The sequence below is a fragment of the Trachypithecus francoisi genome, unplaced genomic scaffold (genome assembly GCF_009764315.1).
Source record: "Trachypithecus francoisi isolate TF-2019V2 unplaced genomic scaffold, Tfra_2.0 Lachesis_group10, whole genome shotgun sequence".
NCBI lineage: Eukaryota > Metazoa > Chordata > Mammalia > Primates > Cercopithecidae > Trachypithecus > Trachypithecus francoisi.
In genome coordinates, this window is record NW_022681455.1 from 33,954,977 (window position 1) to 33,972,803 (window position 17,827).

At 55.7% G+C, this 17,827-nt stretch overlaps 1 protein-coding gene across 8 annotated transcripts in view; it reads right to left on the reverse strand.

Annotated features, from left to right (window-relative positions):
• Positions 1-17,827, reverse strand: part of GRM4 (glutamate metabotropic receptor 4) — a 125,026-nt gene that overhangs the window by 7,574 nt on the left and 99,625 nt on the right. For 6 of the 8 annotated variants that reach the window (XM_033216828.1, XM_033216830.1, XM_033216827.1 and 3 more), the window contains 3 exons: positions 11,243-11,443; positions 10,873-11,009; positions 6,346-7,281 (listed from right to left, as the gene is read on the reverse strand). In XM_033216828.1, coding sequence (XP_033072719.1) covers positions 6,346-7,281; positions 10,873-11,009; positions 11,243-11,443 — 1,274 coding nt within the window. Of the gene's footprint in view, positions 1-6,345; positions 7,282-10,872; positions 11,010-11,242; positions 11,444-17,827 lie in introns of those variants that run through there. The other 2 variants (XM_033216834.1, XM_033216831.1) reach the window with 2 other exon arrangements.

Below are 17,827 nucleotides of genomic sequence, written 5' to 3' on the forward strand. Positions count from 1 at the left end.
TATATTCCTCCCTGTCCCTTGCACGCCCCTCCATAAACGCCTCATGACACTGGATGGGATGATCTTCATTTCCAGCACCCTGTCCTGGGTTTCCTACCTTTGGGACAGGGACTGGAGAAGCTGTAGGGCCTAAAAGGAGAATCCTGCCCTTCTGTGGGCCTCAGTTTTTCCCTCAGTGTAATGGGATGAAAGCAGCTACCTTACCTAAACCATGAGGGTACCCCAAGCACAGACTGTGAAGCCATGTGGAACTTGCTTTTAGTGACTGCAGGCACTGAGGTGAAACTGAGGAGAGACATGGGGGACACGGAGGCATGACCGGACAGCCATGATGTGCCCAAGCCAAGGCGCTGACACTCCTCAAAGTGCAGCCTCCAGGCTGGCGTGGCCCAGGTCAGGCAGAGCTCCGAGGGGAAGGAGGCCGAGAGCGGCCACTGGTTCAGGAAAATGTCACAGGCCCAGGGGAAATGAAAGCCTGTCCCCCAGTGAGCATGCGCCCCTCCAGACAGAGACAGGCCTCCATCCTCAGACACCACTTAACTCTCACCCCTAGGCATGGAGCTCTCCTGGAGGGAAAGGTCATGACCAGCCAGCGGGGGCATGCTGGACACCTCTCCCGCCCGAGATGGGGCTGGTGGCCAGAGTGAGAGGGCAGGAACAGGCTCCAGAGCATTAAAACAGACGCTTGGGGAATATCATAGAGTCTCGGGCTAATGGAGAAGAGGCTTGTCATCTGGGTCTTCACCATGGGACTGGGAGTTCCCTGGGGACAAGGTGTGTCTCCCTCTCCCTCATTACATCAGAGTTCCCTGAGGGCAGGGCTGGCTCTCCTCTCACACTGGGGGTTCTTGGGAATAGGGGTTGTGTTCCAGGTGAGACGCTCATCTTAGACCCTTTGCCTGCTCCTTGTTGATGGGTGGAGTGCAATTGGGCCCACATGGAGTTGGCGGGACCAGGGATAGAGGCCCTTCTCTGGGCAGAGGAACACTTGCAGGGGACACAGTTCTATGTTGAGGGTCAGTGTCCTGGGTTCCAGATTCTACTCTGCCCTAGCCCACTGTGGGATGTTAACAAGTTTCCTCCCCTTTGGGCACCAGACGCCTCTCCATGAACACAGGCAGGGCCAGCGCTACCTGTGCACTCACCCAGGGGCCTGTGCCTAGCTCTCGGTTTAAGGTCCTGCTGCCACCATATTGAATGGTGGATAATTTCTGAACAGTGCGCTCTGCGTTTCCATTTTGTGCTGGGCGCTGAAAATTATATAGTCAACTCTGAACACATGGGCACAGTCATTGGTGTTCTGTTCTATTTTGTTTTTCAGCCTAGGAGCCTTTCTGCAAACAAAATTCAAGGGATATAAACAGATCAAAACCCTCCCTCCCAGCATGGGCCCTGGGGGCTCCTCTAGCCATCCCCAGCTGGGAGGTAGGCCCTGTACACAGCAGAAGCGGGGGCCCTGTACACCACCAGCTCCGATCCTTGCCCCAGGGTGTGGAATTTGAGCCCTACCATTTGAGCCTCTGGCTCAGACATTGTTTCTGGAGCCCTACTCTGTGAAGGCACACATGGCCACCAGGAGGTGGTAGCAGGTTAACCCTTATCAGAGAAACAGTGGTCTAGACCCCAGCAGGCACTCCTGAGGGGCTGAACCCAGGCACCAAGAAGGTCTTAAAGGGATGCAGAGTGAGAGGCGGCCTTCGGGCTATGATCTCCCCTCCTCTCCCACCCACCCGCCTCTTAACCCGCTGGTGCCTGAACTCCCACCATCCCTGCTCCCCTGTGTGGATGGGCTCTCGCTGCACTCCGTCCTCCGTGAGGAATCCTGCATTCATCTTCACTAGTCATGTGCTCCCCACACTGAAGGAGCTTGTCTGAGCTGAGTTGGGTGCGGGAGGGCAGAGGACACCTGGGGTGAGGAAAGGGCACAGGAAGGAGCAGCTGTAGATGTGGATGATGAATTTCCTGCTTTCGTGCTAGGCCTGGGGGTACAGGGTTTGAGGGGCCCCGGTGGGGGCACCAAGGAGCTCTGCCTGCCTTGTGCTTCTGCAGGCTGACCCTGATAGGAACCGAGATCCTCCGAATCTGTACAAACCAGACAAATAAACTTCCCCACACCCTGATTGCCTCTGCAGCCACATCCCGCCCAAGCATAACTGAGCAGTAACCCCACGTAGTGGAGAAAGCCCGCTCAGTGTAATGCCAAATGGCTGCGGTGTTAAGCCCTGGAAATCTGGGCTAAGGCTGGGAAATCCAGCCGCCTGCTCACCAGAGCGGCACAGACAGCTTCACTCTGTGCCAGCACCTGAACCCTCGGGGAGTGTGCAAGTGCGTGTGTGCATACATGCATGCCTGCTCACACACACACATCAATATACACGTACGTACCTGCATTGACACACACACCTGACCTCACAGCTGCACACTTACATCTGACTCAGCTGGGCTCACACACACACATACACCTTCACACATGGGCACATATACATAGACACAAATATACTTACACACATCTACACACATCTACCTGCACACACTCACTAACATTTGCACTCACACATCTGCACACTGTGTGCACACTCCTGGGCACATATACTCAACCTACACATCCATACACACACCAGCAGCTACATACCCCTCAGCACACCCATCAACCCATCCCCACTCAATCTGCATGCACATGGGCACACACCCGTGCACACACACACCACATGCACCACTGAGCATGTACATGCACAAAAAGGCACACACACGTCTATACACACACACACCTCTGCAGGCACACCACAACTCCTGACAACAGCCACACCCCGCTTGATCTACATGCAAACACACACACTTAGCAGCCAGACCTGCAGCTTGCACTGGGACATCTTGCAACTCGGCATGACATGGTCCAGACATGACCCAGGTTGCCTGAGTCTCTAAGAAGCTTGGTAGCCTGAACTGCAGGAACTTCAGAGTACACCTCCTCTGCCCCCTCCCATTCAGAGGCCCAGAGTGGGAGAGGTATATGTCCAATGTCCTGGGACACCAGGGAGAGAGCACACTGGTGTGAGGCCAGCCTGTCATATGACCTGGGACAAGTCCCTGTCCCTCTCTGGGCCTATGAACTGATCATCTCAGGGACTCCCTTCATCATCACAGCTGGCTGGGGAAGCCTCCTAAAAAGGCAGGAATCAGAGGCTGGTAGGTCACCTGGAGAGATTGCAAAGGGTAGGGAGGCTGAGTTGGGGGGCTGGGCTGCAACCTCTGGAGACCAGAGGGCCTGATATCCTGGGATGACAGGGACCCCACTGGGAATGGGCTGCTGGAAGGCAGCCAGGGGGAATTATGGCAAGGTGGAGGGAGGGGCTTAACTATCACGTGTGGGCCTCCCAGCCAGGTACCTTTACTCCCTGAGGAGGTGTGGGAAGGGGCCTCCTGGTATTGTTGAGGGTAATTTCTCAAGCTGCCAGCTTCCTGGGGTATGGGATGGCCTCCCCACTGGCTCCACGGGGCCCATGAGCACTGAGAGGCATGAGGGCCTCTGCCTGCACCTGCACTCAGCAGGGAGGGCCTCCCACAGCAGGCCTGGTGGAGGCCAGAGACCCGGCTCACAGCACGGGTCGGGCGCTGTGGCTGCATGGCGGCTGCTTGGCTCAGACATGCAAGGTGGGATCCCCCTGCTGAAGCAGGCCCAGTGTCAGATCTCAGATCTTAGGACACTCACTGCCAGCCCCAAGGTCTACCTCTTAGGGTCCCCCACAGGACCCCTATTGGAAGATGACCCTTAAGGAGCTGTTGGAAAAGAGGTGGGCACCTACCAAGGAAGTCCCAGGGCGTGAGGTATCCCAGAGCTGCAGGGGGGAAGGGTGTGGTCAGGATGAGGGGGGTGCTCCTAAGTTAGACAAAGTGGGGTCAAGTCCAGCTGTGCCACCAAGGCAAGTCACTCCCCCTCTCTGTGCCCCTGTGTCCTCATCTGTAAGCAGGAGATGAGACCTCACCAGCTGCCATGGGGCCTAACAGCCGTTAGGTGAAGTGTCTCCACATGACAAGCACCCCATCCCATGGCAGCTTTGGCGGCTGCCTCACTGAAAACCAGGCATCCCTGGGAGTTCAGACTGGTGCTCACAGCTCAGCTCCCCTCCCCTCCCCTCCCCTCCCCTCCCCTCTGCTCTCCTCCCCTCTTCTCTCCTTTCCTTTCCTTAGATGGAGTCTCACTCTGTCACCCAGGCTGGAGTGCAGTGTTGCAATCTCAGCTCACTGCAACCTCTGTCTCCCAAGTTCAAGCATTTCTCCTGCCTCAGCCTCCTGAATAGCCTGGACTACAAGCATAAGCCACTCCGCCTGGCTACTTTTTTGTATTTTTACTAGAGACAGGGTTTCACCATGTTGGTCAGGCTGGTCTCGAACTCCTGACCTCAAGTGATCCACCCACCTCAGCCTCCCAAAGTGCTGGGATTACAGGCATAAGCCACCATGCCCAGCCATGGGCTCACAGCTTTAGATGCCAGGCTCAAGCTGACGACTCCTCAGATACGTCTCCAGCCCAGAACTTGCCCCTGAACTCCAGACTCCTATATTCAACCACTGACTTGGCAGCTGCATTTGGATGTCTAATGAATATCCCAAACTTAGCATGTCCACAGGACCCCTTCTCCTGCCCCCTCACAGGCTCCCCTCATTGTCTTCTCTTCCTTAGCAAGGGAAACTCCTTCCTTCCTGATTGCTCAGGCCTCAAAGCATGGTGTTCTCCTTGACTCTCTCCTGGTCTCCCACCCCATGTGCCATCCATTGGAAACCTGGCCAGCCAGTCTCCAGACAGGCCCAGACTCCCCAACTCCCCACTGCATCTGCTGGGGACACCCTCTCCTGCAGAGCATGACAGTGACCTTCTCACAGCTGCTTTTGGCAGCCAGGGGGTCCTTTTCAACCTACATCAGATAGCACCCTCACCTGCTCAGAAGCCTGCAACAGCCTCTCTTCTCACTCATGGTAAAAGACAATGTTATTGCCACCATCTGGCCTGTCACCTCTCTGATCTCGTTCCCCACTCCTCTGGCTTCCTCAGCTCCACACTCCTTACACTGTATTAACTGTTTGTGCACCCACTGTGTCATGTGATTGTGACAATACCTGGAAGGACTGCAGGGAAAGGGACATGGCCCCAATTTACTGATGAAGAAACTGAGGCTAGGGAGGCCAACTGACTTGCCCAGATCCCACACTTACACATGGAGCTCAGACCAAGACCTGGGGTCCTTAGTTCACCTTGATGCCCCTGCCTTCAGTGACTCCCAGTCCTTCAAGATAAAACCCCCGAGTCACTCAGCCAGCACCAGGACTGGGATGTGCGCCAAGCATACAGGTCTCTTGGGGTGTGCCCAGGTCCTCAGAACAGGCCAACAGGAGGCAGAGGTAGCCACTCTGCAACTCCAGCCAAGGGAAGGAAAGGCCCTCTGCCAGCCCCTAGTCTTTGGGCTCCCAGGGCAGCTTGGGGCTGGGGAGGGGGGAAGGGTCCCATGGGGATCCTGTGAGGGATACATGGAGGAGGGAGAAGAGACGAGGGAACCAAAAGGAAGACAGGGTTGACTAGCGAGAGAGGTAAGAGAAAGGAGTCTAGAAAAGAATGAAGATAATCCCAGCACTTTGGGAGGCCGAGACGGGCAGATCATGAGGTCAGGAGATCGAGATCATCCTGGCTAACACTGTGAAACCCCGTCTCTACTAAAAAATACAAAAAACTAGCCGGGCAAGGTGGCGGGCGCCTGTAGTCCCAGCTACTCGGGAGGCTGAGGCAGGAGAATGGCGTGAACCCGGGAGGTGGAGCTTGCAGTGAGCTGAGATCCGGCCACTGCACTCCAGCCCGGGCGACAGAGTAAGACTCCGTCTCAAAAAAAAAAAAAAAAAAAAAAAAAAGAATGAAGAGTGAAGGAGGGTATGGCATCCCAGGCTGATAGAGAGAGGAGGGGAAGGGGTGAGAGAATTGGGGGAGGAAAGAAGGGAAGGAGATGGGGTAGGGGCAGCAGGGATGGAGAGATAGGGAGACAGAGGAGGAGGGGAGAAGGAGAACAGGGAGAGGATGGAAAGAGGGAGTGAAGTGGGGCTGAAGGAGACAGAAGGAGAAGAGAAAAAAGGAGATACGAGACAGAAAGGGGAAGAGAGAAGAGGGAGATGGGCAAGAACAGAGAAAGAGGAGAGAAAACCCAGAACCCAGAGAGAAAACTTGCAACTGGGAGAGAAGTCAGAATGAGGCATGAAAGAAGGCCTTTCTGGAGCAGGGGAGAGGCCAGCCAGCCTCAGGAGGCTGTCCCCTGCTCACTGCCCTCACCCACCCACTGTCCACCCCCGGCCGCCACCACTCACCTTGTCGGCCGACTGCGAGGTGCCAAAGAAGATGGGGATGAAAGCCAGCCAGACGATGCAGGTGGTGTACATGGTGAAGCCAATGGGCTTGGCCTCGTTGAAGGTCTCGGGCACGCCGCGTGTCTTGATGGCATACACGGTGCATGTGACCATGAGCAGCATGCTGTAGCCCAGAAGGCAGATGAGCGACAGGTCTGAGATGTCGCACTTGAGCACACCCCTGGCGAAGCGGGGGTCCAGCGTCCGCTGGTCCTGGAAGTCCACCACCGAGTGGGAGGGGTCCACCACAAACCACACACAGATGCCCAGCAGCTGCAGCGAGATGAGACTGAAGGTGATGGCCAACTGCGAGGCGGGGCTGATGAAGCGTGGGGCACTGACTGAGCGCTTGCCCTGCTCGAAGATGCGGTAGATGCGGTTGGTCTTGGTGAGCAGGGCTGCGTAGCTGATGCTCATCCCTAGTCCCAGGAAGATTCGGCGCAGCGAGCAGGTGCCGAGGTCGGGCTCGGCGATCATGAGGAAGGTGGTGGCGTAGCACAGGAAGATACCCGCCAGGAGCACGTAGCTCAGTTCACGGCCCGAGGCCTTGACGATGGGCGTGTCATTGTAGCGTACAAAGGTGATCACCACAAACAACGTGGCAGCAATGCCCACCACGGCCAGGAAGAGGGGCAGCACTGCCCAGGGTGAGTCCCACTCAAGCTTGATGATGGGGATGGGCCGGCAGCCCGTGCGGTTCTCCGTGGGCCGCATGTCGTAGGGACACGTCTTACAGGTGTAGCGGTCCACCTGGTACTGGTACCCTGTGCAAGGCTCGCAGTGCCAGCAGCAAGGCATGCCCTTCACTGTCTTCTTCCGCTCACCTGGCTGGCAGGGCAGGCTGCAGATGGAGCGGGGCAGCTGCTGCCTGCTCCCTGGCCAGTGCATCCGCTCTATCTGGCAATGACAGTACCGTAGAGCAGGCCTCAGAACATGCCACCCTGCGCCCGGGACCATCCTACTGGGTGGTGGCAACTTGTAGCCCCACACTCAAATCACCCAGCTAGTTGGCTGAAAGTTCAGCTGCCCGGACCCCACAGGGACATACTGAATCTAACAGCTGGAGTTAAACAAGGTCTCCGGCATAACTCAGACATAATTGACCTACAGGGAATCCTGATTGAACCCGAAACTCTCAAGATTCATATGAAGAAACTGAGCCCAGAAAGCAGTAGTGACAACCTGGAGTCACAGGAAACAACAGTGGCAGAGCAGAGAGAACTCAGGAGTCCTGACTCTTAGCCCCTAAGGCCTTGCTACTCACAGTGGTCCCAGGGCGGCAGCAGCAGCCTCACCCAGGAGCTTGTTGGAAAGGCAAATTGCAGCCCCATCCCATACCTACTAACTCAGAATCTGAGTTGCAGCAAGACCCCCCAGATGATTCCTGTGCACACTGGAGTGGAAGACGTGCTGCCCTACGGCCCAGCCCAAGGCACCTCTGCCAAACAGCACATGGAGTTGGATTCAGTAGGGAGCAACGAACAAAAGTTTAATCAGAGGATACTTAATGTGTGCTCAGGGGTTAGCATTTCTTTACATCTTGCTCTAAATTAGTGCTACGCACAGTTACATGTCCCTGAAGACACAACGGCTGTGAGCAACAGAGCCACATGAGTGTTGTCACACGCTACTGAATATGCTACAATATTCTGGAAAGTGAGAGTCCCAAAAGAGTCTCAGGCATCAGGCAAAGGGACGTGACTACACCTGGGAGCTGTATCCAAAGCAACTGTTCTAAATAAAGGATCTCTTAGGAAGAGCTCACTCTCAGAGCACAGCAAGCCTGACTAGACTGGTGCATTTGCACTGGGTGCTACCTCCTGATAAAGTGTAACCAGCTGGTAGAGGTGTGGGGAGGGCTTTAGAATAAAGGAAAAGGGGCCAGGCATGGTAGCTCAGGCCTGTAATCCCAGCACTTTGGGAGGGCAAGGCGGGCGGATCACGAGGTCAAGAGATCGAGACCAGCCTGGCCAACACAGTGATACCCGGTCTCTTCTGAAAATACAAAAATTAGCTGAGTGTGGTGGCATGCACCTGTAATCCCAGCTACTTGGGAGGCTGAGGCAGGAGAATTGCTTGAACCTGGGAGGTGGAGGTTTCAGTGAGCTGAGATCATGCCACTGCACTCCAGCCTGGCGACAGAGCAAGATTCTGTCTCAAAATAAATAAATAAATAAAATTTTAAAAAGTAAAAAAAAGAATAAAGGAAAAGGATAAGGTGGGGTGGGCAGGGATGCCTCGTCGCAAGGTAGGAAGAAAATCTCAAAGGAGAAGGTTGTCCTGTGGTTCTGGGCATGACAGGATGTGGATTACCTCAGAAGCCAAAGGGCACAGAGCAAGGACAAGCGCAACCTGTCCTGCAGGAATGTCGAGGTGGGACGGTCCCTGTGCACTGCAGCTGCACAACTGCAGGGGAAAGACCCTTCCCCAGAGGACACAGGGCGATGATGAGTGTTCTGGAAAACTCTGTGGTTCCAACGGAAAGAGCAGTGACTGAGGTCAAGTCCTGGGATCACAGTTCTGTTGCTATCTGGCTGTGTGTCCTTGAGCAAATGGCTTCTCCTCTCTGAGCCTTTGTTTTCTCATCTGATCCAATGAAAGCAGATATGAAGCTACTTTGCCCTTTGTTACTTGGAGTGACCTCCATTTAGAAGTCATAATGGATACACTTTTTAATATTTCACTAGAATGTCAGCTCCATGAGGGCAGGGGCATTGTGTTAATTTCCTGCTGTGTCTCCAGCCCTCAGCATAGGCTGACACATAGTAGAGGCCCAGCAGGTCTCTGTGGAATCTATGAAAGAATAACCGTGCAGGCAAAAAGGTCCAGGGTACCAGTGACGCGAGGCCGCCACACTCTCAGACCCTGGAGGAGGACAGTGGCCAGGTAGGTGGTTACAGCTACCTTGCCTGCTCTGTGGCCCTCACAGCACAGCCCAAACTGAGCCACTCACGGAGAAAGTGGGGAAGGTTGATGGTTAAAGTTCAACCCCATCTCCCTCCTCCCACCACCTCAGCTCTGTCCGGACCTTACAGGTGAGGAGATCTAAGAGGGCATTGTGAGTTGCATCAGAATGGGCCATGAAGATGGTCTGGCCGGTGGAGGGGCCTTGTATTCCTGGGGAGGGGACTTTCAGGGGAAGGGCCCACTGCCACCCACACATGCCCAGTCCCCGCCTGCCACCTTCAGTTAGGACATCTGGAAAATAGGGATAACTGCCTGCCTCACAGAGCTGTCATCCTCACAGCAAGGGGATGTGTTTAGAGCAGCAGCTGGGACACAGCAGGTACTCGGTAAATGCTAGCTGCTGCCGCTAGTGAGTTCCAGTCCCTGGCCCCTGTGCTGTGCCCACTGCACCAAAACAAGACAGGCACATCGATTTGGTGTTGTCCCACTTTGCCAAGAGCTCCTCATACCCCATTGTGCCCATCTCTCTCCACTCAGCAATCCAAGGAGCCTCACTTAGGAACAGGCTGTTCCTGCCACACGGTGTGGCCTTAGAAGAGTCCTTCTGCCTCCCCAGGGTTGGGTTTCCTGAGAGATTTCCTCTGACTTAGAAGATGGTTGGGCTAAATGAGATGCAGGCCAAGAGTGCTTTGAAGAGCAGAGCACAAGGGGTTCCTCGATGGAAGAGATCATGGCAAGAGGAGACAGCGGGGCCTCAATGCAACACCCACAGGATCCCAGGACAAGGAGGGCGGAGGCCAGATGAGGACCTGTCTCTGAGTCTCTCCAGTCTATCCACGGGGTCACAGTGGGCCCACCCCGGTTATGGCTCACCCCTTCCCCGTGCAAGGTACAGACCAAGTCCACAAGCACTTTGTTGGGGAACAAACCAAAGGTCCTTTCTCTCCGAAAACACTGCTCTGTTTCACTGCTGGGATACTGAGGGCCCGAAAGGGGAAGTCACCACATCCTTGGGACAGTCCATGAGCTAGGAGAGTGTGGCTAAGAGGACCTAGAAAAATGGCTGCCTTCTATCGTGCTTTGACGGGGCTGGGGAACCAGCAACTGGCTCACTACCCACCAGTCAGTGCCACAAATCCCACTGTTTGACCTGGGTCGTTTGCCCTAAGACTTCCTCTTCTGTCCAAATGCAGCCCTCCTCCTCCTCACCTTATTCCCCCATGCCCCCCGTCACCCCCCACCCGCCCACCCAAAAAGTCTTTGAGCCATTTGACTCTGGTGTGAATTCTTCGATCCAGAGTTCCCCCATCCCCTCCTCAGTGGGTAGCAGGCAAGAAGGCCCCAGGCTAAGGGAGGGCGCAGGGACCAGAATAGCAGCAGAACTCCGACTGCCCTGTCTTCCATTTCAGGGTGGGGGCCTCAGAACCGCTGAGGTCTGGGAGGGGGCCCTGGGAAGGAAGCCCCAGCCGGGCAGCCGCAGTCCTGAGCTCAGGGCTAATCAGCGGCAGCCTCCCCTTGGGCCCTCCGAGGGGCTGGAACTGCGTGAGTGACTCTCCACCTACTCCCTGCCCTCCCACTTACTCTAAGGTGCAGGTGGTCAGTCCAGGAGCCGATGACCTTGTACTCGGCAGAGTCATTGCGCAGCTGGTATTGGTAGATGTCATAGCGCCCAGGTGCATCTCCATTCTCATTGAAGGTCACAGGGTTCCCTGCGATGCCTGTAAGGGTGGGTGGGTATCTTTGCAGAGCCTTTACCCAGAGGCAGGGCGGATGATGAGCCTGGGGCAGAGACCTCTCTGACCCACCCCTTCATGGAACATCCTGGGAGATTTCACCTCTTGGAAACATCAGGAGAGGCCTCCAATTCCCACCCCACAGAGCCTAAGGGCCCCTCCCCTCGGGCATGGCCCAGGATACCCAGGGTCAGGCATGGTCCGCACCACGCCCCCACCTGAGAAGTTGACGTTTCGGATGTACTTAAGCAGCTGGGTGCCATCTACGGGGTCCATGCGCGGGCAGAGCCCCACGCGGCCGGGACACAGGTCACGGTGCATGGCGTGCAGCGCGTGGCCCATGGCGTACACGGCGTCAATCACAAACTGCACCTTCCCCTCCTGCTCATAAGCTGAATCCTGCCCAATTCGCTCACGGTCTGCAATGAAACACCAGGAACAGGGACACTCGTGAGGCCCACTGTCCTTACAGTGGTGTCATGGGAGCCAGACCACCCTCTGGCACCTGGAGAGGTGGCACAGCCCATCTGTGCACGGCCAGGCCTCCTGACTCCCAGCCCAGTGCTCTTATCACCCAGGAGATGGCCCTGTGGAGGCGCCTGGAGACAGGCCCATGGGTATAATGGGAGAGTCCACTGGCCTGGACACTGTGCCACTGATGCCTGTGCCACCCAAGGTCCCAGAATATCCAGGGCAGACTCCCTTGTCATCTGTCACCCTGGAAGGCAGCATCCCAGAGGTCTCCCTGTGACTGTGGCCCTTGATGCCTTCCCCCAATCCTGGCCTGGGATAATCTTGGGAGTAGCTGCCCCTCTCGAAGTCTGGGAAACACCCAGGACAGTAGCTGTGTCCATCAATGAGGGGAGTGTCCCTAAAGCCAATCACCCATGGGCAGTTGCTCCGGCCAGAGGATGTTGCCCTCACCCCAGGGTATGGGTAGGGAAACTGAGGCCTAGAGAGGCTGAAAGACTGCCCTCAATGGTTTCCAGTCACCCTAGATACCAGAAGTCACCATCACCCCCATCCATCCCTCTTCTACCTCAGGGACAACCCTCCTGTCCCCCAGTGGCAAGGATAAGTGAACTTTGCAAACTGAGAAACCATCCCCATAGACTCCTCACTGCTAACTGCAATGGCTCCCCAAGGCACCGTGACCTGGGGTCTGACCTCTCATCCTCCTCCCCTCCCCTCTGTGTCCACTGACCTCTGCTCTGGGGCCCTGTGCGGCCTCCTTGGTTGTCCACGTCAGCAAAAAGGGGATCACGATCCCACCTCACAGAGCTGCCATGAGGCTTCCAAGAGATAAGGTACTGAAAACACTTGGCAGCCAGCAGGTGGCTCGTCCATGGTACCCTATGTGCTAAGTGGGCAGAATAGGTGCTTCCAAGAGGGCTATGGAGGTCCCTGGGCTGGAGTAGGTGGGACAACTTTGTGGAGGGGGAGGTGGTTCCTGGCCTGGACCCTGGGTAATCATGATATTAGACAACATATTGAATAACAACAGTAACATTAAGTAAGTAACTTCCACCAGTACCTGCTATGTGTCAGGCATTGTATAGAACTCTTGATGTATATTCACTCATTGATTTCTCACAACAATGCTATGGTGTAATCAACTCCATTGTAGGATGAAGACACTAGCTGGGCATGGTGGCTCACACCTGTAATCCCAGCACTTTGGGAGACTGAGGCGGGTGGATCACTTGAGGTCAGAAGTTCAAGATCAGCCCGGCCAACACAGTGAAACCCCATCTCTACTCAAAATACCAAAATTAGCTGGGAACATCAGGAGAGGCCTGATGGGAGGTAGCTGTAATCCCTGCTACTCAGGAGGCTGAGGCACGAGGATCACATGAACCCGGGAGGCAGAGGTTGCAGTGAGCTGAGATTGCACCATTGCACTCCAGCCTAAACGACAGACTGAGACTCCATCTCAAAAAGAAACTGAAGCCCTGAGCACAGAAAAGCTCATCAACATTCCAGGACCATGAAGAGCTGATGCGAACCCAGGTACTCCAACTCCAAGCCTGAGCACCACACTCTGCCACACAGGGATACGGGTGGGCAGGAACGTGGGGAGGGGACCAGGGATCTGAAGTGAGGACATGGGGGCAGGAAGATGGCTGGGAGGAGGAAGGGGGAGGATGGGCAGAGCTAGGGAAGCCTGGCTTCCCCTCCCAAGACCACAGCCCCTGCATACAGCATGGCCTTCTTCCTCGAGGCCAGGCGAGGAAATTACTCCTCCTATCGCTCTACTCCTAGCCCGTGCCTCTCAGCTAGAGGGCACATGCCACACTGCATAGAGGCAATTCCCCAGAGGGCAGCAGGGTGTGCGGCTGCGCCTGCGCCCTGCCCCCATAGGCCAGGGTTAAGCTGGGTCCACAGGAGGCAGTGATTCCCCAGGGACTCCAGAGGTTACTGTGTCCAGCCCCCTGCCTTGGACACCCTGGAGGCAGACCCAAGGTACAGGGGATCTCACTGCCTTTCCCTGAGGTCTGCTGCACCCTCTAATCCCTTCACATTGTCTAATCCCAGCCACACCAGTGGCCGCACCCACACAAGGATGTGGCGATGGGGGACAGCTGGCCTGGTCGATCATTAACCCTGCCAGCCAGAACCACATCCCATTTTCAGCCTTGCTCAGGGTAGGTACTCACATATTGCTGAGTGGACAGTAGAAACCATGGAACCACAATGCTAGGGACACCAGGACCACGGGGGTCATCTGCCCTCACAGCCATTTAAAAGACAAGAAAACAGGCTGGTGGAGAAGCCCAGGTCACACAGCCAGGGGTGAGAGGATGGGCACTCCCACCTTCCAGACCCCACCCCTGCTCCATCCCAGGCTGCACTTGACTTGGGTCGTGTCTGCCAGCTTTGCTAACCAGCAACACTTTTTCCAGGCCAAGGCACAGACAGACAGGATGAATGCGAAAGACAGCTTCGCCATCCTGCCTTGCCCGAGGCCTCTGATCACAAGGTCACGAGGGCCTAGGGAGAAATAGAATGGACGATCCCATCCCCAAAGGACACAGAGGAGGCTGGGACGGAGTCACCTGGAAAGACCCTCCCTGGACCCACACTTGCTCCCCACAGGCCCCTAGGCCCTGCTCTCTCCAGCCTGAAGCAGCAGAAAACACTACTTGACTCCCCCACAGCTCCTATCACACCCTCATCTCATATGGATGAGAGACTAAATTATTAACCAGGGATGGAGTGGGAGGCTGCGGCCACTGCAGAGAGAAGGCAGCTCTCTCCCAAGGCCAAGGACGCGCCCAGCCATTGGAGGCCAGCTGGATCTCGGGAGAAACACACCTCCCCCACGAGGCTAGCGTCAGCCTCTCCTCAGAGGGTCCTGCTGAAGCATCCACGCCTGGGCCACTCGGGCTCAGGGCCAAGGGCTCTCTCTAGGGTCACGAAGCTATCAGTATGGATGCGTGTGTGGATATCCCGCAGGAGCCCCCTCGCCAGGGAAACCTGCCTCCACCCAGGGCAGCTCTGGGGGAAGGGCTCCGGAGTGCTAGGCCTGCCCCTACAGAGCATCCATCCCAGCGCTGTCGCAGCAGTGTGGACTTCTAGCAACTTCTCAACTTGCTGTGGCCTCCTGGACTTTATCTCAAGTCTAGCCCCAGTAACATATGGGAAGACTGGGGTGCAGTGAAGTGACCAGGCTGTGAGGATGCCCACCACACACATACACACACACACACACACACATAGATATACATACATACACATATATACACAGACACACACAGATAGACACACACGCAGACATACACTGAAATAAACACACACAGATACACACTGAAACACACACACACAACACATAGATACACACACAGAAACACATGCACACACCACACACTCCTCAACTCTGGCCTCAGATGCCTCAGGCCCTTCCCTTGTGCCCCACAGGAAACTAGGTGACTCCTCTGCAGGGGTCGGAGCATGTAGGGGAGGGGTGGGGGATACTGCAGGAACCACAAACCCTCACTAAACAAGACAGGACGCTCTGGCCTAAATGAGCAGCTGCAGTTGTGCCTGTGCCTCACCCAACCCAGCTCCTCAGCAGGTGACTCTGCAGCCGTGGCTCATGCTCACCCAGAGCCATCTGTGCCTGGCACCTTGCCTTCCCACAGCTCTGGGAAACAGGCTTCACTGGCCCCCTCACAGGGGAGGTAGCAAGGGTTGCAGGTGGGTGGGTGACATCCCAGAGCCTCACAGGAATCCTGGCACTAAGTAGGTGTTCTGACACATACCTGTAGATGGAGCTAGCTGGGAAGTGGTGGAGCTGGGACTTGAACCCAGATCTCTTTGGTTGTCCAAAACAGTCTTCAGTACCCTGAACTGCCCCTCCTCCGTTTAGCCGCTGACCTGCCTCCTTCCCCTTGTCCTGGGACCCAGGCCCTGCCCCCATTGTCTGGCCAGGCCTAACCAGGGATTAAGGACTCCCTGTCTGCAGGTCTAGAGGAGGAAGGTGGCCGTGGAGGGAAAGGGGTGGGAAAATCCCCTTTCATGGGTAGGCAGGAACCCCAGGACCAGGCAGGGGCACCGCAGTTCTGGGAGGAAGCAAGACACGCATTTCTGAGAGCTGTTGGAGGAGACAAATTCCAGACACATGGCAGCAGTGACAGCAGCAACAGTTTGAAGATGTCCTAATTGTGTCCCGGGGCACAGTGAGGCAGAGATGCGTTTGGCTCCGCCACGGGTGACAGTCAGCTGGGGAACCATCCAGGGAGGATTTTCTCCATCAAAACCCGGAAGCGTGGTTACTACGGCGACTGCAGCCTTTGTCTGCAGGTTGTAAATTGTAATTGAAATGAGTTTTCAAGGTTGAAATAATCAGAGTCCTCCTCATCTCCCCCCTCACCTCTCCACAACTCACCCGCCGAGCCACAATCCTCCAGTTCTAGCACTGGTACACATGTGCGTGCACACACATTGCTGAAGCAGCTCCCTCATGCCAGGGTAGACAAAATCCACCACACAGACACAGATATTCACATCCGCATGCATAGAGTAGCAAACTCACGAACCTTCATGCATTTACACATGTCGACACACACATGCATGCTCTAACACAGGTGTACATAGAAATGCTTCCAATATAGCTACAGCTACACATTGAACACGACACTAACACAAACACATGGGTATTCAGATTCACCCACTGGCTTAGGCTGAGAAGTCTCACAAGCAGATGCTGAGGACTTGAGAGCAAGGGTTTTATTGGGGGTGATGCCAGGAAGCATGAGGAGCGGACAGGGAGGTGAGGTGGGGGAGGAAAGTCAACTAATGCCAACATGTGGGGCTCCGTCCTGCTGGGGACCTCCAGGAGACCCTGTAAACTACACCTCAGCGTCATCCCATTCATGGGGATAAATGCTCCAGCTCCGCCGGTCCTAGGCTGAGGGCTGCTCCCAGAGGCATGAGCCCCACTAGTGCACACTGGGATGGTGAGTGCTGAGGGGTATGGCTGAGGCAGTGATAGCTGCGGAACATGTACTCATTCACATGTGCAGTCCAGCATCGATCCGTGTCTACACCACACACCTACACAGATATCAACCTGCACTTACACAGCCTGTCTCCCAGAACTATGGGAAGGTGAGGTGTCAGGCACACCAAGGCTCTGGGTGAGCATGAGCCACAAATATATACCTGCACCCATTTTTGTCCCTTAAGCAAACTTCCAGGGAGTAGGGAGTAAAATAAGGGGGTCCCAGAACCCCTCCAGAGAGGGCTGTCTGGTGTAATGGACCAAACAAACACATACGGCCCTGACTCTCGGCGGGGCCATGGCCCAGCTATACACTCTAGGCCAAGTATAGGAGTGGCCTAGCGCCTCCGTCTCCCAAGTGTGAATTCCAGATAGTAAGACTTACTTTGAGGGGCCGCTGGGAGGACTGAGGGAGATGCAACACCATGTCTTGTACACAAAAGTCCTCTCTCAGCCTCAGCTCTCCTTTCCTCCCTGACACGCCCCCGCTGGATGACGCTCCACCCCTGAAGGCCTCCCCTCCATCCTGTCTGCAGCCTGGCTGGTGCTGGCTCTAGTGCTGACTCTCCCCACCCCTTCCCCACCAACACTCGATGGGCAAGGGATGCCCACCGCATAGACAAACCCAGGTCAGCTCGGCCTAGCCCAATATACGGATGGGGTGGAGAAAGCTGCCCCTCTGTGCTTCCTGAGACATTCAGTTCATCTGAGGGTCCCTCAAGTCCTGTTCCCGAATCCAGGCTCACCACCCCACAAGCCCCCAAACTCCCAGACGTCACCAGCCAGGATCTCCCTGGCCCAGAGGCACACGCTCTGGGCTCTTCAGCCCTACACTGCGGTTTTGCCGGTCCCCTCCTCTTGAATTTCCATCCTCATCAAGTCGCCTGCTTTCCAGTCTGGGAATTTGTAACCCACTTGGCTGAGTCTCCTCCATCCCTAGCTCTGTCCCCCACAACTCAGCCTTGGGCCAACACCAACTCCTGCCAGTCCCGGGGAATGATGCACCCAGGTGTTTTGAGGGCTTAGTGGTTGGGCCAAAAGGGATCCCCATCTCAGTGATAAGGAAACCGAGGCCGAGGAGCTGGAGCAGCTTACCCAGAGGGAGGCGACTCCTGACTCCCTCTCAAGTGTTCTTTTACAAGCTCCAAGAGCTCTATGGTAGCATCACCTGGGGCTCTTCAACCTTGAGCCAGCCACAGGCTCCTTTTGAAGGAAACGGTTCTTGCAGACCCTCAAGAATATGACCCCAGCAAGAAAACACTGAGGAGAGAAGCTGAAAGCTTGGCTATGACAGTGAAGC